Consider the following 22,996-nt stretch of genomic DNA (forward strand, 5'->3'; position numbering starts at 1 on the left):
ATATCTTGGAGTTCAGTCAAGAAGACGTTCTGCGGTTAGCATGCGCTAATGGAAACCTCAGTCCTGCCGCCACCAGATCTCGCTGCAGATCGTTTGCAGTTACTGGAGTGTTTTTGCCTACCTGCCTCCTCAGGAAGCTGGATGGCAGCTGGTGATAGCGCCCTCTTTCTGCCATATGCAGGTAGTGTAGTGAGTGTGACTCTGATCTTGTGGCCTGCTGCCAGCTGTAACTTTAGGAACATTCGGGGCCTTTCTACCTTCACCTTATTAATACAAGACAATGATGTCTTCTATAACTTTTGGACTCCCCTCTGGCTGTAGCCCTACTACTAACATTAAGTTAAACACTACAGACACCAACGCCCTAACCAGTCTAGGTATCGGAAGGGTTTTAACTCAAAGACACCTGCTGCAACTAATGAAGCCCTTGATTAATGGCATCAGGTGTGCTTGAGACCAGAAATGATTGGCAAATGTATTCTATGGGATAAAGAATTGTGAGGCAGTAGCAGTCGTATTTTATGGTGACTGCAGCGCCCACTTGTTCTATTAGTTATATTGAGATATTTAAATTGTTTTTGCTTTTTTTTTTTGCAAACAGCAGAAAGTTTGTAATTTGACAAATTAAGCTCATTTGCCACGAAGGAGAATTCTGATTGTATCGGAGGCCAGTATAAACTATTCCCAGAGCCCCTGAACGCAGCGCCAGACACTTCTGCCCTTTCAGTATTTTACATAAGATGGCTTTGCAGCAGCGTACGATGACGCCGCGGTCTCTGATATTCATGATCTCCAATGAAAATGGCTTAAAAGTCTACATGAAGGTTGTGCAGCAGGGCTGTGATGTGCGAGCGCTCCATAGCATACACAGAGCAGGCACAGCAGACATAAAGCCAAGACAATTACTTTTACTAACATGAGATGTTCCGCCTACACATTTGTCTATGGCGGTGATTATATGCAGAGAGGCGGCTCCTCCTCACGAGTCACCAATACTCGGGTCACCTCTTACGCGGCGCACCCTGGAGTTTCCGTATTGTTTTCTCCACACTGCAGTTTTAAGTCCAGAGACGGATTCCGCAGCTTTGGCTCCTATTCATTTACTAGTCCCCTCATCACCGGTCCGCCATGTTCGTGGGGCTGCAGCCAAGTTACTGACCAGAAGTGTTCGCAGTTGCATCCAGCTCGCCCATGAACTACACATTCCTCCTGGTGTGGATAAGAAGGTCCCGCTGCAGTCCGGCATCTTTCGCGGCGGCCGTTCTGCCTGCAGGCGCATCTGTGATCAACGTCAATTTGTTGAATACACCACGACCAAAGTACTCTGCAACCACGCTGAAGCCATCATTCGCATACTTCAACTTGAGGGAGAGAAGAAAAAAAGTTACTTGTAAACGAGGTTAAAGGACTAATAGAAGAGGAGATCGACACTCGGGTTATCTCCTGCCTCCCCGCTGTACTAAGTTTATGGGATCTTTTAGATCCTCTGCATGAAAGTTGATGAGAGAAGGAACTTCCTGCAGCCTCTGCGCCATTCTTACATCAGCAAAAACTTGAGGGCAGGAGATGACCAACAAACTATATATACACGCGTACGGATCGCTTTAGACGGGACGCCTGTTAAGCACTTCAGCGGCCGACAGTTCGGCTCCTGTGCTTTCAGCCAGGAGCGAGGATCACTCAGTGAATGGAGGCAGTCTGGGCTGGGGATCGCTCCCACCGGCCGCCTCCATTCAGGGGTTTACACAGGACGATAGTCATTCGATTTTCCTCCCTGCAGAAACTGAACGATGCAACAAACTAATTGTTATTCAGTCGCTGCTGCAACAATCCGTTCAGTTACCAGTGAGAATCTGAATGTAAAGGGGCCCATACACAATGTGCCGCTGCACCGACCGCCCTCCTCCCCTGCAGCTGGCAGTGACATCCTGTATACACGCTGACCAGTGCAGCCAATCACTGGCCTCAGCAGTGTACAGTGGCTGCAGTAGAGAGGTACAAAAGAACAGGGACACCTAAAGAGCTTGTACCAAGACGGACTCATCACCTATCCACGGGGTCTCGCCGCTTAGACCCTCACCTGACTGCAGATGCGCTGCAGCACCCACAGTCAAGAGACTGAATTGCGCGATGCCGCTCCACTCATCTTCACTGGGACCGCCCAGATAACGGCACTTGTACTTTATTTTCATCAACCTCATTGAAATGAATGGAGTGGCACCATGCAAGTGTGACCCCCACTCCAATCTCCATGTCACGGTGGTGGGTTAGCGAGCTTGCAGTGAGGAGAGGAGGGGGGCACAGGAGCCCTATTAGTGGGGGTCTCAGCTGTGAGACCCCCACCCATCAGACTATCACCTATCCTGTGGTCCCTTTCAAGTCCTTCTTGTGCTCCGTGGACCTGGCAGTAATGTGGAGTTGTAAGTTACGCAACCTAAAAGAGCAACCAGGCAACAAAGTTACTGCGTTCGCACATGCAGGCTGGAGGCGCCGCTGCATCTATGCGGACAACGACTGCACATGCGGGCGCAGCTCCTCGCTCCCCAGAGGATATGATGGGTGGGGTAGCACTGACCTGGTGCTGGAAGTGGTCATACAGGTCCTTCTTCTCCTCCTGAGCCCGGATCATATCCAGGACCTGGCGGTTCTCCGGCAGGCAGGTGGGGCAGTCGCTGTCGCTCTCCGCGTAACTCTCGAAGCAGTGCTGGTGGAAGGAGTGGCCACACAGGAAGTGCACGGACGGCAGCTCCAGCCCGCTGCTGCAGATGCTGCACTTGGTCTTCTGGAAGATCTTGGGGCTGACATGAAGGACAATACATAAGTGTGACACCAACGTCTCGGCACCAAGACAGCAGATCTACAGCCGGCAGTCTCTTCTATTAAACGTTGCTTTCTGTCACAACTTTACCCGTTCGGCCATTTGGGCTCGGTGACGGCTCACTTCATGCAGGGGGCGCTGCAGCTTTTATTACCACCATTATGGGAAACTTGGGTCGATTGGTAAGGATCTGCGGCCCAAAGCGTAGGGCGAGCTTACCTCCGGATGTACTACCGTCGGGTCACTCTGATGCACCCGCACAGGGGATCCTCCAAGGCGGTTTGGACATTCCGTACAGATCTACATATCGGCAGTCGCCTCTCACCTGTTGCGCAGTTCATGGATCTCCTGCCGGATGCGCGCCGTCTCCTCGCGGTACTGATGGACGGTCCTCTCATCCTCCTCCGACTGCTGGCTCAGCTTCTGCATCTTGTTGATCAGGTAGTCTCTGATGACGGACAGGGTGGCCGTGGAGTTATGTGCCAACGTCTGCACCACTGCAGGACAAACGGAGACTGGGTCAGGCGCATACAGAACGCGCCAACACCCGGCTGCCACGCAAACCAGCTTTGGTCAAGTTACATCACAATACTAACTGCCTGAAGAATGCCCGGCCTCTGCCTAAGGGCGCCCGACAGACGGGCACATGGAGACTGAGGCCACCACCCGAAAGGCCTGGAAAATCCGCACATTTCCAATACGGTCACAGGCGCCGCTTCTGGAAGGTTTATTACAGCAACCAGATAGAGAATACAAGCGGATTAACCCCTTCCTCCCCAGCGCAGCAGCATACAGCCTACGGACAGCTCAGATGCAGAGCCCGCGCCATCCGCAGCAGGAGCTGGCTGTGACGACAGCCCCCCCCCCCCCCCCCGCTGCTACAGTAGGGATGGGTGAGAACATCGGGCCCCACCATTAACCCTTTAAATGCCACAATCGATGTTGATTACGGCATGCAAAGGGTTCACAGAGAAAATGCCCCCTCTGTGCCATCATCGGCTCTCTGCTATGAAATCACAGAGGGCCGATGGGTTGCCATGGCAAGCAAAAGCTACACAACGGTGTCTCCGTCTGCCCTGTCTATGATCACTACTATTAGCCATAATACACTGCAGTTCAAAAGTACTGCAATGTATTATCAGAGTGATAACAGGTTCAAGTCCCAACGGACATAAAAATGTAAAAAAAAAACAAAAAAAACCCACAACTGTCAAAATGCTTTTTTGGTCTAAGGGGTTTTCCAGAGAGAATACTACTGGCAGCGCCGCATATACACAGAGGTCGGAGCGGACGCAGCGGAAGTCCCTGCGCCGACCTCTGAGTAGTGGCCGGTGCTTGGAACTGCAGGCTGGAATCTCATTGAAATCAACGCGAGCAATCCCTGCAGTTACAAGCGCCGGCCACTGCTCAGAGGTCGGCGCAGGGACTTCTGCTGCCTCCGCTCCGACCTCTGTGTATTTGTGGCGCCGACAGCATGCACCCACTCAGCTGATGAGCGACGGACCCCAGCAGATCAACTATTGGTGACCGATCCTGATATTCTACCTGGAAAACCCCTTTTATTTCACCTGCGACCCCCCCCCCCACAATAAAGCGAATCAAAAGGACACGTAGTCCAAGGGGGCCATAAAGGCTGCAGCTCAGCATGCAAGAAACGAGCCCTCAGAGCTCTGCCTAGGGAACAATAAAGTTACGGGGCCTTGAATGTGCGAAAAATATAGAATATTAGAAGGTTTTTAATTGTGAAAAAACCTGAAGGGGGAAAAAAAAATAAATCTATCATCGATGCTGGAAAAGAAAAACAGAAAAATCTGAAGGGTTTTCTCTTCGCCCGGCATAAAAAAGTTAATACGAATTTTACAATAGATTATAATTACCCCCAAAAATGATACCAATAAAAACTACAGTCAGCGAACCCCCAAACCGCTCCACGGCCGGCGACAGGGGCAGAATAATAAAGTTATGGCTTTTGAAAGGTGGAGATGAAAATCCCCCCAAAAATCGTTGCCTCTTTAGGGCCAAAATAGGCTGCGTCGCCAAGGGGTTAATAATGACTTGTCACCAAGAGGTTAATGGCTCAACGGCCTCCAAGGACGTCTTTCTTTTCTTCACCCCCCCCCCCCCCTTCCTCCATAGGGCTTTTAGACTCGCCTCCCGCTGCTGGGACTGTCTGGTTGGCGGTCCCTGCCGCTCCGTCAATCCATTCACCGTCTGCCTGACACTCCGTGCCGCAAGCCAAGTGATGGAGAAATGAGGGCGAGCAGGAACGAATGACGCCGTGGAAGTGGATGGCCCTGCTGGCGTGAGGACCGAGCCTCTTTAAGGACTACTTACCCAGCAGTGGAGGGACAGATCTAGGGACTACTTACCCAGCAGTGGAGGCATGAGGTTCTTGCTCTCGATATGCCGCAGTACTGTGGCAATGTGTTCCTTGCAGTCCTCCTCCTTCCGTGCGAAGTAGCTGAGCGCCTGCTCCCACAAGCAGCTCTCCTGCTCCCCGTAGAGCTTGCAGGCTTCTATCACCTCCTGGTACTGATCGTTCTGCATGTGGTAATGCATGATCTGCTGGAAGCTGGAAGGGAAGCCAGAGTGAGCGACGACGTGCTTCACCGCGCCCCAACATACGGCGCCCCTCGCCGCCCCGCGCGCCCCAACATACGGCACCCCTCGCCACCCCGCGCGCCCCAACATCCGGCGCCCCTCGCCGCCCCGCGCGCCCCAACATACGGCGGCCCTCGGCGCCCCGTGCCCCCAACAAACGGCGCCCCGCGCCCCCAACAAACGGCGCCCCCAACAAACGGCGACCCGCGCCCCCAACAAACGGCGCCCCTCGCCCCCCCGCGCCCCCAACGGCGCCCCTCGCCCCCAACAAACGGCGCCCCTCGCCCCCAACAAACGGCGCCCCTCGCCCCCAACAAACGGCGCCCCTCGCCGCCCCGAGCCCCCAACAAACGGCGACCCTCGCCGCCCCTCGCCCCCAACAAACGGCGCCCCTCGCCCCCAACAAACGGCGCCCCTCGCCGCCCCTCGCCCCCAACAAACGGCGCCCCTCGCCCCCAACAAACGGCGCCCCCAACAAACGGCGACCCGCGCCCCCAACAAACGGCGCCCCTCGCGCCCCCAACGCCGCCCCCAACAAACGGCGACCCTCGCCGCCCCGAGCCCCCAACAAACGGCGACCCTCGCCGCCCCGAGCCCCTAACAAACGGCGACCCTCGCCGCCCCGAGCCCCCAACAAACGGCGACCCTCGCCGCCCCACGCCCCAATATACAGCGGCCCTCGCCGCCCCGCGCCCCAATATACAGCGGCCCTCGCCGCCCCGCGCCCCAACATATGGCGACCCTCGCCGCCCCGCGCCCCAATATACAGCGGCCCTCACCGCCCTGCGCCCCAATATACAGCGGCCCTCACCGCCGCGCACCCCAATATACAGCGGCCCTCACCGCCCCGTGCCCCAACATATGGCGCCCCTCACCGCCCCAATATACAGCGGCCCTCACCGCCCCGCACCCCAATATACAGCGGCCCTCACCGCCCCGTGCCCCAACATATGGCGCCCCTCACCGCCCCAATATACAGCGGCCCTCACCGCCCCGCGCCCCAATATACAGCGGCCCTCACCGCCCCGTGCCCCAACATATGGCGCCCCTCACCACCCCGCACCCCGATATACGGCCACTCACAGCTTGCCTTGCTCGTACAGATACAGGACTCCTTTCTGGAAGTTGTGCATCTGGCAGAGGACCAGCGCTTTATCAAACACGTTCTTGAAGCGTCCGCTCTTCAGGAGCGTCATGGCGTCGTTCTGCAGCTGCCGCTTCGCCTGTTGGAGATCGGGGCAATTACTTCATACCATTATGTGTTGCCAATCATCAACCCTCATTGTGCCAGTTGGTGGGCAGCACGGAAGGTAGAGGTGGCTCAGTGGGCAGCGCCGCCATCCGGGGTTCAAGCCGCATCAAAGACAACAGCTGGAAGGACTTGAATTGTATCCTGGAACCTCAGCGCTGCGAGGCAACAGAACGAGTGCGCAATACCCAGTTACTAACATCCTGTGTCATCTATATATAGGTGTCTCCTCTCAGTGTAATCCTGTCTGTGCAGGGAGGGGAGGAGGTGAGCTGTGTCTATTGTGAATGGTGGGTCCTGTGTTATCTATATATAGGTGTCTCCTCTCAGTGTAATCCTGTCTGTGCAGGGAGGGGAGGAGGTGAGCTGTGACTATTGTGAATGGTGGGTCCTGTGTTATCTATATATAGGTGTCTCCTCTCAGTGTAATCCTGTCTGTACAGGGAGGGGAGGAGGTGAGCTGTGACTATTGTGAATGGTGGCTCCTGTGTTATCTATATATAGGTATCACTTCAGTGTAATCCTGCCTGTACAGGGAGGGGAGGAGGTGAGCTGTGACTATTGTGAATGGTGGCTCCTGTGTTATCTATATATAGGTGTCTCCTCTCAGTGTAATCCTGCCTGTACAGGGAGGGGAGGAGGTGAGCTGTGACTATTGTGAATGATGGATCCTGTGTTATCTATATATAGGTGTCTCCTCTCAGTGTAATCCTGTCTGTGCAGGGAGGGGAGGAGGTGAGCTGTGACTATTGTGTATAGTGGATCCTGTGTTATCTACATATAGGTGTCTCCTCTCAGTGTAATCCTGTCTGTGCAGGGAGGGGAGGAGGTGAGCTGTGACTATTGTGAATGATGGCTCCTGTGTTATCTGTATATAAGTGTCTCCTCTCAGTGTAATCCTGTATGTACAGGGAGGGGAGGAGGTGAGCTGTGAGTATTGTGAACTCTGTGCTGTCTATATATATTGATGAGATATTAAGTATATAGCGACATGGAAAACTAAACCCTAGAAACGGCTCCTCTGTGCAGGTTTTTTCCCAGCAGCTGCATATAAAATGGTCACAAACATAAAACTCGTCGCTTCGCCATGTGCTGCGCCGCCTTACCTGGGGGTCATTCTCATGCGCCCAGTTCTGCAGTCGTAACTCGAGTAAAGTGTCATAGACGCCCTGCGGGGAGTCGCTCTGCACCCGCGTCATGTGCTCCAGGAACGTCTTCAGCTCGCAGGGATTATTGGCAAATATGGGGATGTACTCCTCGGGGTTGGCCTACATGACAAGAGGAAAGCTGAGCGCTCAGAGCCAGGAGGCCTGGCTACAGCAACCCCATGCAAGGTAATGGCTGCACGCCGCTCACCCTGTTGCCCCCGCCAGGCTGGGGGAAGTCGGTACAAAGCTCATTCAGCAGCTGGGTGGTCTCGTTGGGCACGTGGGACATGAGGATCTTCCCATAACACTTCATGTTGCTCTCGGCTTGAGGAAACGGGAGGCGGCCGATATATCGCAGCGCCTCCTGGAAGTTCTATGACAGAGAGCACAAGACGCATGAAGACAGAGCCACACAGAGAAGGTTCTCTACAGGCAGCGCCAGGGGGTCACCTTAATGTCCTCCAGCTGGATCTTCAAGTACCACTCGTGATGGGCATGCTTCTCCGCCAGGTAGAGGGCGTGGGAATGGTAGCCGGCCTGGCGGAGAACCTTGATGGCTATTTCCACATCAAAATGTACTTCGCCCTCGCTGGCCTGAAGGAACAAGAGCAGAAGTCACCTCCGGGTCTGCATGGGGGACGCCAACTACAGAGCGCCGCCTCACCTTGATGAACCCCTCCAGGCGGGCGCTGTCCTTCAGCTTGGTGTAGCAGTTCAGCAGCAGGGTGGTGTGGTCGGCGTTGGCCAGCGACTGCAGATGCAGCGCCTGCAGGTACGCCGTCAGGTTATGGATGCGCTGGGCGTCCAGGAACTTGCGGATGACATAGGAGGGCTCCAGCTTCCCAATCGTGCTATTGGCCGGAGGAGAAGAGTCGAGGATTAGGAAGTAACAGACAGGACAAGGCAGGAAGACGCGTTAACCCCTTGAGGGCGCGGACGGCTTTGAATGCAACGATTTTGGGGACTTTCCTCTACAATCCTGCGGCCGGTACAACGCAGTTAGCGGTTCGCGAGCGGCAAAAACAAACATTATAAAAAAGAAGAAAAACCTAAAGAATACACAAGGCTGCCTTCACATGTGCGGCGGGCGATACCGTGTCCTGCTCCATTAGGGGCGCAGGAAAGGGGAACCCCCTGGCCAAACGGACCTGACTGACTAGAATGGGGTCCGTTGGGTTTCCGCTCCGCCGTCTGGCAGCGCTACTCCGTCCGGTATTTAGTGGCGGGTCTGCGGCGGACACCCCGAACAGACGTTACAGCGCAGATGTGAAGCCGGACCAACTGGCCTCGTCGCATCGAACCGGCATTAAAGGAGACGTTCTGTTATTCCGCCGCGCGGTGGGGGCTGGGTGAGAGGAACCGCAAGGACACAACGGCAGGAACAGAGGCTTATCCGCACCGGCCCCCAAAGTAATAAACGCCATACCTTAGATTTACCCCAAAACGTACAAAGGAGCCTGCAGCCCATCCCGCCACTAACGAGCCGCAGGAAAGTGGAAGAAATAAGAATCCGCGGCCGCGCCCCTAAGGGGTTAATCATTTAATGCATAATGACACATCTATTATCTGTAGGGGGATCTGCCGAGTTAAGTGGGGACCCGGGTCGGCGACTGGAGGTAACCTGGATCCCGTCCATACTGTTAGAAAGAAGGAGGAGCCTCCGAGTCACCTGATCGGCCCCCATGTGATGCGACTGCAGACTGCCGATGGGTGGGGGCAGGGGCCCAATAATGGCCTCCATGTCTGCTGCCTGCGGACTACTGTCAGCTGGTGGCAAACAGAGGTAAGTAGACCTTTACTAAAAAACAGTGGAGGACCCCCAAAGACAATACAATAATGGGGGCAATCAGAGAACTAGCCGGTCTATGGTGGAGGGGGGCCGACTGCAGCCCCGAGTGCCGTAACAGCGGGGCCGAACTACAAGATACCGGATGTATTGCTGGATGGCGCCATCGTGGTCTCCTTTGCTGTACAAGTGGTCTCCATACTGGCGGAAGATCTCCGACAGCCCGTCGCTGTCCAGGTGCTGGCCCTTGGCCAAGGAGATCGCCATGACGTAGAGATTCTTCTTGAAGAGCATCTGAAAGGCGGACAAGAAAAATGACATCCATGTGACGACAATCTAAGATTTATCGGACGGCTGTGGTGGGATCACGAGGAAGGAAACCAGCACACCAAACCGCCAAGATGACGACACTGCTGCCTGCAGCCACCACTAGAGGGAGCTCATAGGAGTGTCCAGAGCTCCACCTGGCGGTGGCTGCAGGGGGGCGCTGGGGGCGTCCAGAGCTCCACCTGGCGGTGGCTGCAGGGGGGCGCTGGGGGCGTCCAGAGCTCCACCTGGCGGTGGCTGCAGGGGGGCGTCCAGAGCTCCACCTGGCGGTGGCTGCAGGGGGGCGTCCAGAGCTCCACCTGGCGGTGGCTGCAGGGGGGCGTCCAGAGCTCCACCTGGCGGTGGCTGCAGGGGGGCGTCCAGAGCTCCACCTGGCGGTGGCTGCAGGGGGGCGTCCAGAGCTCCACCTGGCGGTGGCTGCAGGGGGGCGTCCAGAGCTCCACCTGGCGGTGGCTGCAGGGGGGCGTCCAGAGCTCCACCTGGCGGTGGCTGCAGGGGGGCGTCCAGAGCTCCACCTGGCGGTGGCTGCAGGGGGGCGTCCAGAGCTCCACCTGGCGGTGGCTGCAGGGGGGCGTCCAGAGCTCCACCTGGCGGTGGCTGCAGGGGGGCGTCCAGAGCTCCACCTGGCGGTGGCTGCAGGGGGGCGTCCAGAGCTCCACCTGGCGGTGGCTGCAGGGGGGCGTCCAGAGCTCCACCTGGCGGTGGCTGCAGGGGGGCGCTGGGGGCGTCCAGAGCTCCACCTGGCGGTGGCTGCAGGGGGGCGCTGGGGGCGTCCAGAGCTCCACCTGGCGGTGGCTGCAGGGGGGCGCTGGGGGCGTCCAGAGCTCCACCTGGCGGTGGCTGCAGGGGGGCGCTGGGGGCGTCCAGAGCTCCACCTGGCGGTGGCTGCAGGGGGGCGCTGGGGCGTCCAGAGCTCCACCTGGCGGTGTCTGCAGGGGAGTGCTGGGGCGTCCAGAGCTCCACCAGGCGGTGTCTGCAGGGGAGTGCTGGGGGCGTCCAGAGCTCCACCTAGCGGTGGCTGCAGGGCAGTGCTGGGGCGTCCAGAGCTCCACCTAGCGGTGGCTGCAGGGCAGTGCTGGGGCGTCCAGAGCTCCACCTAGTGGTGGCTGAGGGGAGTGCAGGGGCGTCCAGAGCCTCAGTGTGTGATCTGCACCGCTGTGGCTGTAAATGCAGATATTGCAACCAATCACAGATAAACATGTAAGGCAGCGGCTCGTATGGATAGCTACACGCTATATCCGCATACCTCCAGCTTGGTCTGCGTGTCCTTCTCGTGTAAGGCGTGCAGGAGTCCGTCCCGGGTAAGAACATAGAGGGACCCCCACTCCGCCAGGACGTCCACCACATCATTCAGGAAGCAGCTGTACGCGATAAGCTTGTTTCCCAGGTCGTACACGGTCAGCGTCTGCCGCTCCGGGGCGTGGTTATCCCCACCGCGGACCGCAAAATCCGATCTGTGGGAAAGAACAGAAGGCGCCGCAGCGGTCAGTCTTTTTTGTTTGCACATTACACCGCAGATCGAAGGCCGCGCGCAAATCACGGTTCGCGTCTCACATTTACAGGAAAACGGCTGAAGTGCGAAGTTATTCCAAGCGATCCGCGGACGCGAAACCCCAGCGCTCCCGTCCAGCGCCCCTCAGATAGAGAAGTCTGAGAGCAAATGGAACAATATCAGAACGGCCCACCAGTAAGACGTCTCCGTTGCCCAACCAATCACAGCGCAGTGTTCATTTCTCAAGCTGCTGATGTAAGATGAATGCTGCGCTGTGATTGGTTGGGCAGCAGAGACGTCTCCCTGTCGGACAGTCCGGATAAACGAGGCCCAAAGAGTCTTATTCTGCCATCTTGGCTGCCACTGGGCAGAGGAGAGCGTTGGGTGCCTTAATGTCTACCACACGTTCCAGCCAAGATCAGTGTAACTCCGCCCAGCGGGCGCACAATCCGTAAGTGGTGCTCCGATTATAAGGAAAGAGGATTAATCTGTAAGCGAGTAGAGAGCTGGACGTCCGGCGGCCGACCGCGCGGAAGATTCCGGCAAACATTAGTCTTATCGCTACGGATTACATTATTATTGGCCCCAAAACCGGACGACCAAGTGCGACGGCGTTCCTCCTGCGAGAGCGTGCCAACTAACGGAAAGCGAAGGGTTCATGGAGTATTTAGTGATGAAGCCGCCTTCCGGCAGAATGTGGGGGAGGGGAGACCTCCTGCCTCCGTGGAGCGTACGGCGACTCCCCCGCAGTGAATCCACGAGGAAACAATCCCAGGGATTTTGTACCTGGACCCTATAAATGTGGCCCCTGCCGCAGCCGAAACACAAAATCCCACCCGGACGGGCCCCCATATCACAGTGAGGTCAGACGTTAGCCAACTGCCATACAGATGGATCGTCCGTGCCGGTGGTGACTGTAGGGACTTCTTCCTCCACGTCCCTCAGACCTTACCCCTTGTGATTAGAGACTACCGGCCCCCCGGACCACCGGCCATGATCTGCAGCATCCCGGAAGCCATTGCACAGGTCCATTGTGACCCGCTACAACCCGTACGGCAGGTACCTGACTCCAGGCTCCATGTGTGTCTGGTGGCAAATGGGCGACACCACCGAAGGGCGGGCGACACCACCGAAGGGCGGGCAACACAACTGAGCCGGAGGTCCGAGGTTCCCTGCAGAAGCCCCCTTATGGGGTGGTACCCTCGGTGCTAACACACGTGTCACCTCTATTCCTCGCGGTCTGGCGGACACGTTTAGCGTCAGGCTGACCGCAGGACCATGTGATGTGCGGACTGGCTGTGAGCGGAGGCGCGGCCCCCATACCTCTCTCGGGATACGATGACGAGATAACCGCGATACCAATGCACGATCAGCTTCTGGCCTTCAAAGGCAAAGCAGGGTCCGCGCTCGTCCGACTGGTAGAGGTAGACGCACTCGTTACCGGCCACCACAAACTGCATGTCCTGCGAGGGGTCCGTCAGAGCGGAGCAGCGCAGGCCGCAGCCGTGAGAGTCCAACTCTGTGTACGGGTAGTCCTTCTGGCTCAGCTCGTACGCCTAAAGAGAAAGCAAAGTAAGGAGACGGCGGAGGCCCCCGGGGAGGGAAGGGGGGGGGGGAGGGGCAGCAGCCGGCAGAGACCTCCGGGGGGGAGGGGCAGCAGCCGGCGGAGACCTCCGGGGGGGGGGGGGGGGGGGCAGCAGCTGGCGGAGCCCCGGGGGGGGGGGGGGGGGGAGGGGCAGCAGCCGGCGGAGACCTCGGGGGGGGGGGGGGGGGGGGGAGGGGCAGCAGCCGGCGGAGACCCCGGGGGCAGCCGGTGATACGTGACTCCACAATGAGAACACGGGGGTTATGAGTTTCAGGGTTTGTGATATTTCGGGGTGTCACCTCTCGGGGCTATTCACACCTTTCGAGGGACTTTACCCTTCCTTGTATATTTACACGCCGGGTTCTTGCGAATAGTTGTTCACTTACATCCCATGAAGGACGCGGCTCAGAAGCTGAACTCAGACCATCCACAATAGGAGCCAGATGGGACTAACAGCAGGGATCAGTGTGAACAGCCATCCCCACCGTTAACCCCTTACACGCCACAATCAATGTTAACCAGGCTACGTAAAAAGGTGCACAGCGGGAAGGCGCCCCCTATGTGATATCATCAGCCCTCCGCCACGTAATATCAGAGGGCCCGTGGCAACCAGTTAATGGCGTCACAGTCGGCCTGCGATCGCCATGATCAGTGATAATGCACTGCAGTACAGACGTATCGCAGTGTATTATCAGAGTATCGCGGGTTCACAGTCCCTACAGGGACAGTAAAAAAAAAAAAAAGAACATTAAATTAATCCCCCATCTGATGTCGCTGCATCTGCGGAGGAGTCTAAAAAATATGGATAAAAACAATGGCACCAATAAAACTGCGGCCCGCGGCGCCAACAACACCCCACCCCCCCCCCACCGGGCGACACGATGGGAAAAGATAAAAACAATGGCACCAATAAAACTGCGGCCCGCGGCGCCAACAACACCCCCCCCCACCCCCACCGGGCGACACGATGGGAAAAGAGAAGATAAAAACAATGGCACCAATAAAACTGCGGCCCGCGGCGCCAACAACACCCCCCCCACCGGGCGACACGATGGGAAAAGATAAAAACAATGGCACCAATAAAACTGCGGCCCGCGGCGCCAACAACACCCCCCCCCCACCCCCACCGGGCGACACGATGGGAAAAGAGAAGATAAAAACAATGGCACCAATAAAACTGCGGCCCGCGGCGCCAACAACACCCCCCCCACCCCCACCGGGCGACACGATGGGAAAAGATAAAAACAATGGCACCAATAAAACTGCGGCCCGCGGCGCCAACAACACCCCCCCCCCCCCACCGGGCGACACGATGGGAAAAGAGAAGATAAAAACAATGGCACCAATAAAACTGCGGCCCGCCGCGCCAACAACACCCCCCCCCCCCCCCCACCGGGCGACACGATGGGAAAAGAGAAGAAGCTGTAGCTTTTGAAAAGAGATTAAAATCCCCCAAACATCATTGCGTCCCCAAGACCAAGACAGGCTGCGAAATGACGTCCCCCTAAAGGTGTCGGCGTCCCGAGGGACCCCTGTGGAGCGCCGCCTACCCGCACACTTTCTGTGGTCACCACAAAGAGGTGGGTGGTCTTGCCAGTCTGTCTGAAGGCCATGCCAGTCACCGGATAGCTGCCCTCCTGCAGGATCTGTGTCTTGCTGTGTCGGTCCCGCGTTATATCACCCTTGGTTAAGATGACACTTCCATCGGTGAAACCTGGAGGCACGGAGGAGAAAAGGAGATACAAAGGAAATGGGCCGCAGTGTAGCTGAAGAGGTGGTGGACTACACACATCTACAAGCAGGGGGCGCAGCGCCGGGGGGAGAGAGGGAGGGGGGGCGGCGCAGCGTCGGGGGGGGGGGGAGAGGGAGAGGGAGGGGACGCAGCGCCGGGGGGGGGGGGGGAGAGGGAGGGGACGCAGCGCGGGGGGGGGGGGGGAGAGGGAGGGGACGCAGCGCCGGGGGGGGGGGGGAGAGGGAGGGGACGCAGCGCCGGGGGGGGGGGGGGGGGGGAGAGGGAGGGGACGCAGCGCCGGGGGGGGGGGGGGGGAGGGAGAGGGAGGGGACGCAGCGCCGGGGGGAGGGAGGGAGAGGGAGGGGACGCAGCGCCGGGGGGAGGGAGGGAGAGGGAGGGGACGCAGCGCCGGGGGGGGGGGGAGAGGGAGGGGACGCAGCGCCGGGGGGGGGGGGGGGGGGGGGGGGGGGGGGAGGGAGGGGACGCAGCGCCGGGGGGGGGGGGGAGAGGGAGGGGACGCAGCGCCGGGGGGGGGGGGGGGGGGGAGAGGGAGGGGACGCAGCGCCGGGGGGGGGGGGAAGAGGGAGGGGACGCAGCGCGGGGGGGGGGGGGGGGGGGAAGAGGGAGCGGGGGTGGCGACGCAGCGCCGGGGGGGAGAGAGGGAGGGGGGGGGGAGAGAGGGAGGGGGGGGGGAGAGAGGGAGGGGGGGGGAGAGAGGGAGGGGGGGGGGAGAGAGGGAGGGGGGGGGAGAGAGGGAGGGGGGGGGGGGAGAGGGGGGGCGACGCAGCGCCAAGGGGAAGGGGGGAGGGGGGTAGCGCAACACCAAGCCCTGCACAGCACTACGCTTCCTTGAAATGTCTACAGTCCTCCTCCGCGCCGCCTACCGATGGCCATGAAGTTGAGGTTCTCGTGGACGGTGATGCAGGACACAACCGTTGGCTTATTACCAGGAATTGCAGGAAAGATTCTGGTGCAGAGGGGATTACCTCCGTCCCGCTTCTCCAGGTTCCAAACCTTCACCTAGGAAGTAAAACAAGGTTAAACGTCCGCATACGGGGGGCCGTGCAGCATCAGGGGTCAGACGGGCCAACAAGCATCACAGGTAACTACAGGGTGGGTCATGGAGAAGCAGCCCGAGCTCTACAATACTGCGGCAGCAACGGGCAGCAGGTGGACTGTTCCCCGTGTTCCAACAGATGCTGGCAGGGTTCACCTCTCTGCATCATGTAGGCTGATACTGGCTGCAGCTCTCCAACAGTGATGCCGCAGCCAGTGCTTGTGATGGTTGTCCTTCGGCTCATCCAGGGACTGCGGATTGTCGGCCAACACTTTCTACTTCCCCACATACGTGAACACGTCCGGGGGCCGCGGATCTCCTCGCTCAGCTCCATGAAGGCTCAGCGAGTCGCAGGAGGTCCGTCCCGCTGCCCCATCTCGGTGGGAGAATCAGTACATTCTCTCTTCCAGCGTTAGCTGGCCTTAAAACCGCTCAAACATGGCCGGATGATCAGAAGAGAGTTGGGCGCCGCTTCCCATGTTCCTGCGCATCAAACCGCCAGTCCTCGGCCGTACAGTAATGTCAGCTGGGGGCACTTACCACGGGGTTCACGCCCTCCTCGTCCTCGCCGACCGACACGAGGATGTTGTGCTGCTTCAGCTGATGCAGGTGGGTGACGCGCAGCTTGTAGGCCTGGAAGCAGGAGAGCTGCAGCGAGCGCGGCAGGAACCAGATCTGGCCGGTCATATCTGAGGCTCCGTCAAAGACACAACCGGCGCCGAGAACGACCGTCTCGCCATAAAGGACGCCGCAGAACGCACGAGTGTTGGAATCAAACCTGCGGCAAATCCCACATGCTGCAAGCAGAGGACGAACGTTACCGCCACCGGAGCCGATCTTCGTGCGGTTCCACGCCAAAGTACAGTCCTCGCCCACATCACTAGTCCCGGGATCAACCTTGTAAGAGGACGGGGCCCTAGTGACGACAGGGCCACTCATACTTACGGGGACAAGTGGACTTGGTGGGAAAATCCCTTTACGGCCCCCCCAGCTGCACAACTATCAGCGTACAGAATGGCGCCCCGACCAGCTGGGATAGCTCCGCCCTGACATCCAGAGGCGTGGCACGTCCTTGGGTCACTCGGCAAGGGCCTACGGGGCACACGTGTGCCAAAATACGCGCCCCATAGATTGGTAACGGGTATCTGTACGTCCCGTCGTGACGGAGTGTTTTTTCCCCGATGCGGATTTATAACTCGTCAAGCAGAGCGGCGCCGCCACGGCTCCCCATATAAATCACCGCGCCCAAAGAGCGCGCCGCCACGGCTCCCCATATAAATCACCGCGCCCAAAGAGCGCGCCGCCACGGCTCCCCATATAAATCACCACGCCCAAAGAGCGCGCCGCCACGGCTCCCCATATAAATCACCGCGCCCAAAGAGCGCGCCGCCACGGCTCCCCATATAAATCACCGCGCCCAAAGAGCGCGCCGCCACGGCTCCCCATATAAATCAACGCGCCCAAAGAGCGCGCCGCCACGGCTCCCCATATAAATCAACGCGCCCAAAGATCGCGCCGCCACGGCTCCCCATATAAATCACCGCGCCGCCACGGCTCCCCATATAAATCACCGCGCCCAAAGAGCGGCGCCGCCACGGCTCCCCATATAAATCACCGCGCCCAAAGAGCGGCGCCGCCACGGCTCCCCATATAAATCACCGCGCCCAAAGAGCGGCGCCGCCACGGCTCCCCATATAAATCACCGCGCCCAAAGAGCGGGGCCGCCACGGCTCCCCATATAAATCACCGCGCCCAAAGAGCGGGGCCGCCACGGCTCCCCATATAAATCACCGCGCCCAAAGAGCGGCGCCGCCACGGCTCCCCATATAAATCACCGCGCCCAAAGAGCGGCGCCGCCACGGCTCCCCATATAAATCACCGCGCCCAAAGAGCGGCGCCGCCACGGCTCCCCATATAAATCACCGCGCCCAAAGAGCGGCGCCGCCACGGCTCCCCATATAAATCACCGCGCCCAAAGAGCGGCGCCGCCACGGCTCCCCATATAAATCACCGCGCCCAAAGAGCGGCGCCGCCACGGCTCCCCATATAAATCACCGCGCCCAAAGAGCGGCGCCGCCACGGCTCCCCATATAAATCACCGCGCCCAAAGAGCGGCGCCGCCACGGCTCCCCATATAAATCACCGCGCCCAAAGAGCGGCGCCGCCACGGCTCCCCATATAAATCACCGCGCCCAAAGAGCGGCGCCGCCACGGCTCCCCATATAAATCACCGCGCCTAAAGAGCGGCGCCCCAACGGCTCCCCATATAAATCACCGCGCCCAAAGAGCGGCGCCGCCACGGCTCCCCATATAAATCACCGCGCCCAAAGAGCGGCGCCACCACGGCTCCCCATATAAATCACCGCGCCGCCACGGCTCCCCATATAAATCACCGCGCCCAAAGAGCGGCGCCGCCACGGCTCCCCATATAAATCACCGCGCCCAAAGAGCGGCGCCGCCACGGCTCCCCATATAAATCACCGCGCCCAAAGAGCGGCGCCGCCACGGCTCCCCATATAAATCACCGCGCCCAAAGAGCGGCGCCGCCACGGCTCCCCATATAAATCACCGCGCCTAAAGAGCGGCGCCCCAACGGCTCCCCATATAAATCACCGCGCCCAAAGAGCGGCGCCGCCACGGCTCCCCATATAAATCACCGCGCCCAAAGAGCGCGCCGCCACGGCTCCCCATATAAATCACCGCGCCCAAAGAGCGGCGCCACCACGGCTCCCCATATAAATCACCGCGCCGCCACGGCTCCCCATATAAATCACCGCGCCCAAAGAGCGGCGCCGCCACGGCTCCCCATATAAATCACCGCGCCCAAAGAGCGCGCCGCGCGTTGCGCACATTTAGGCAGGTTTATTTCAGCCCCATCAATTGCACGGTGCAAACGCAGCTTAAACCCTCCGGTCTGCGGCCAGATCCGCCGCGTGATCCACAGAGAGCAGACCGTGCCGATTTCATTCACACGCTCCATTTTCCTGCACATTTGTGCACCCAAAGTCTCATTAGAGGTCAGTGGGGGAGGAGCCTGCAGACTGAGGGGGGAGTGGCCGGCGGTCTCCTGGCGGCGCCCCGTCTCCGGTTTATCGGGATTATTTTCTATGTCACCCATTGGGGGTCCCGACTGCGGTTTTCGGGGTACGTTAACTGCAGGCGTTCCAGAACCCGTTACGGACGCGACGCTCCTGGTGCGGATAACGCGGCGCCAACAATAGGTCACAAGTGCAGCCGCTCCCCCCCCCAGCCTCCTGCAGGGACCCCCGCGCTGCCGACAAGTGGGAGGTCCCAGCAGTAAGAACCCGGAACGCAGGGAGCCGCCTACAACACGGGGAGCGTGACCAAACCGCAGAGCGCAGGGATCACCGCGGCTCGCTCCACGAAAACCGTCAGACCTCCGGAGCAGGGCCGGCACAGCGCCCCCAGCAGGGCGGAGGACAGAGGACCGGCCACAGAACCTGCGTCCGTGGGGGCCGTCTGACGTGGATTCACTGCGCCAAACGCGGCAGATCTGCTTGGACTGTTTTAGCGATGTCGGATCTGCAGCGGACCCGCCGGCGCCTCCCGCAGGCAGCGATCACCGTGGCTGATACCCCCAGCAGACAAGCACCGAAGTGTGCGGATACATGACGCATTCGCCGCTGCAGATGCAACGCGCTCCTTGTCTGCGGACGGCGGCGGTCCGCTAACCGTGTCTGCGGCGCATTCTGACCCCCCAACAAGCTGCACGTCTCATCGGTAGCCGAACGGGGCGCAAAACTCAACATCTGCGCTGCGGCTGCATTCAGCCAGACTGCTGGGAGTTGTAGTTCCCCTGCTCTGCAGACATGTAAAGGATACCGCCGAACAGCAAGCTGCCCCGGCCGGAGTCGCACACCGTCAGCCCCGGCGGCAGGGTCAGCGCCTTCCCGCCTTCACCCGACAGCCGCACCGGCTCCTTCTCAAAGAAGACGAATCGCCTCCACTGCAGGTAGGCCGCCATGGCTGCGTCCTCCCGGTCACATGATCTGGGGGAACACCACGTGACAGGGTGAACTGTCAAATCATCCCGGCAGCGGCTTCCGGTCCTCCCAGCGGGCCGCAGCTTCCGGTCAGCGCGCCGCGGCCATCTTAGCTACGGGCGACATGCCCAAACGTCATAGCTAATTATCACTTTGTTACTATATCTGAAGAATGTAGAAGGGTGTTTAATCCCCCAAATCTTGTCCTCATGTGTGGCGCCCCTTGTCCGGCCAGTTCACAGCACCATGCCTGCTAGCGGCTGGACGCAGCCGCCCCGTGACCCGCGTTTTACATGGAAGCCAATTGAATTTCTTTCCTAAGGGCTCATCCACATCCACATATTTCAGTTCCTGAATGCGCAGCATATTCGCAGACCGAAAGCGACTATTGCTATAGATTGTGGCCCTTCTGTAGGTCTTCTGTGTAAATACAGTTTATATGACCACGGGCCTGTTGTCCTGATACTCGGTGAATGCGCGGCTGCCCTGTATGCGTGCGCTGGCTCATTAACTTCTATGGCCTGTTTCGCTGTGTAATACGCGCCAAAATAGGAAATGCTGCATATTTTTTCATGTGACCAAAAATTGCTTCTATTCGCTCCATATTCCGTGCGCCGCACTCCGGTGTGAATGAGCCCTTATGGATCTATACAAAGGCAGGGAGGAAAAAAATGGTGGCCACGTTCGTCCGCAGACTCTGCAGTGTTGCGTTGGAGGCAAGGCAGCAGGACCGCCGCGGGCGACCCTCATAGTGGAGCCTGGGTAGCGGATGTGTTCGTGGCTGACAGTGACTGCGAGAGTCCGATGGGAGCCGAGGCCCACCTAGCCTCAGGTTGTTGCTGGCAGGTTGAGGCCTCACGCATCGATCCCTGGAAGCTAACAGTGCTGCGTTTGGCCTCCGGATCATCCACTGTCCGTTTCTGTAAATACAGCGCGGTTTTTCAGGATTTACCGTCCTGTGTGCAGAGATCCAGAAAGATCCAGTGAGCCCCCTTCCTTAATGGCTGCCACAATCCTCGCTGGTCAGAGGCTTTGTGTTCAGACCACGTTTTACATTACGGTGTTAGGGAACTCTTTTGAGATTTCTTAGCGTGTTTCATGGCCTGGTCCGAATTATATGAGAAGTTGTGTACACAAATCACCGACACATGACACAGCCTGTATCATACAACAATGATGCTCTTCTGCCTTTATTACAAGGCAGACAATGGCTGCTGTGTGGTGTGATTCCGGCTGTGTGTCAGCTTACTTTGTCCAGTTGTCCCTGTCTTGGTGGCATGTGTATGTGTCCTGTTCTGGTGGTGTGGTTCCTAGGAGCAGCAAGGCCCAGATCCTAATACGGCTGGGCCGCCCTTTATTGGGGCGATGTCCCCGCTTAAGTAGGGGCATGTTACTCCCCCCTGTAGTTCAGGGCCAGTTGTCTGAAACCCGTGTGTATTCTTTGGTCATGATCGTGTGGGCCCCGTACTTTAGTTGCCCTCATGATCGTAACAAATTGATTCTTGCAAATTACTATGTGTGTTTGCAGTTGTATTTGGACACCATCAGGCGTCTGTATGGAGGTCTGGCACTTTAGTATGCCAAGCAGACGTGACATGGACATTCCCAAATCACGTGCCATCACATGCACACCTAATACAATTGCCAGACTGTACTCTGCCCATCATGTATAACCTCACTGGTGTTAAATAGCATCGATGTACAGTATACAATTGTATAAGCTTGTTATTTACTGCAGATGATACAAATAAAGAGGTGTTGGGGGTCTTCAACGGAGACCAGTGCTGATGTTGCCTGAGTCCAAATTCAAAGGAAAGTTATAATGAGTACTCAGAGGAGAACCATAAGAAGCCATTACACACACACAGTCTAGTGAATCAAAATGAATTCTACTTTATTGTTGAACATTGCCAGTTCTTATACAAGATGAAAAGAAGGCGTTTCCAAATGTTGCCTGGTACAAAGATTAGTGACAAAAGGTCAAACTACTTTACATTCTAATATTGCTGACCAAGTCCTCATTCCAACAGATTTCCATATGGTTGCAAACCAAGGCCTTCTAAACAAAAGGTATCAGCACACTCCTGTGTGAAGTGGACATCAAACAGTTGCATATGATCATAAAGATTGACTCCACACTGTCTGAGTACAAACTTAATTACATCTCTTCCCAGACCAGAATGTAATCTTAAAAGTCCATCATGTTAAGTTCAACCTTGTCTCCAAGTCAATCGAATTTGCACATCAAAAGAGGGGACATCTCTTCTGATTTGCACATAGAACTGGTTTAGCCACCTACTCAGTATATTCTGGTCAAAGGTTCAAAAATTGTAATAAAATGGCTGAATAAATACTAAATAATCCTACATTTAGTATTTTAAAATCATCATTCAATTAAACGCTTGAATATCCCTTTTGACACATGATTCTGTATCCAAGTTCTATTAGCAACTTCCGAATGTTTTCCATATTTTTCATTTCCACATTACATAACATTATACAACCAAATAACTAATGTCACATTTATTACACTGTTTCCTTATCTTTCATATGTTGGGTTATTTAAAAATAGGATTAACCCCTAACATAATGTTCCAAGGCTGGTTACACATGTGCGTCGGAACCTCCGGCTAAAGTTTTTGTCGTAGATCCAGCAGCAAATACAGGGAAAAAAATACTGCAAAAAATACTGGTCTTTTTCTACCGTCCCAACAGCGGGCAGCTGGGCGGACCCAATAATAGTCAATGGCGTCTGTCAGGTGGTGTTTGGCTCCGTCTACAGGTGGAACCGTTGAGGCATGGAGATTCCCTTTTCCCTGTTCCGAACGGAGCAGGAGAGCAGAATCCGCAGCGCAGGTATGAAAGCAGCGTTAGACCTCCTGAAAAGTGTCATCAGTTAAGTTAGAATAAGTGTACAAAACGTACCCAGCGTTCATAAGGATGTAAGGTCTGAGAAATGAGAGGAGGAAAAACTTCCTGCAATGTATCCCAATAGTAATTCTGCGCACACTGTTGTTTATACTCCCTTCCTATTCTGATCTAACATTTAAACATGGTTTTACACAACCTGCTATTATTAAATCAATTTAATGGCGTGCTCTAAAAACGCACCTCTTCAGGGAGGCATACCGCGTACCCTAAACAATCCCTTCTGTACCCCCTGATAACATGCTCCCTGACCTACTGACTGCAATCCC

The 22,996-nt window shown here is 57.3% G+C and overlaps 1 protein-coding gene across 1 annotated transcript; it reads right to left on the bottom strand.

The window, feature by feature from the left end:
* Window positions 1-893: 893 nt before the first annotated feature.
* On the bottom strand, window positions 894-19,820 carry VPS11 (VPS11 core subunit of CORVET and HOPS complexes). Its single transcript, XM_066606048.1, has 16 exons — window positions 19,639-19,820; window positions 16,336-16,484; window positions 15,623-15,758; window positions 14,557-14,720; window positions 12,745-12,977; window positions 11,176-11,383; window positions 9,745-9,896; window positions 8,481-8,667; window positions 8,267-8,410; window positions 8,025-8,189; window positions 7,775-7,936; window positions 6,503-6,642; window positions 5,188-5,390; window positions 3,144-3,315; window positions 2,576-2,798; window positions 894-1,361 (listed from the first exon to the last, which is right to left on the bottom strand). Exons 1-16 carry the CDS (start codon window positions 19,778-19,780, stop codon window positions 1,197-1,199), a joined length of 2,745 nt encoding a protein of 914 aa, XP_066462145.1. The 5' UTR covers window positions 19,781-19,820; the 3' UTR covers window positions 894-1,196.
* Window positions 19,821-22,996: the final 3,176 nt, after the last annotated feature.

This window comes from Eleutherodactylus coqui, chromosome 6 (assembly GCF_035609145.1).
Source record: "Eleutherodactylus coqui strain aEleCoq1 chromosome 6, aEleCoq1.hap1, whole genome shotgun sequence".
In the NCBI taxonomy this organism is placed as follows: Eukaryota; Metazoa; Chordata; class Amphibia; order Anura; family Eleutherodactylidae; genus Eleutherodactylus; species Eleutherodactylus coqui.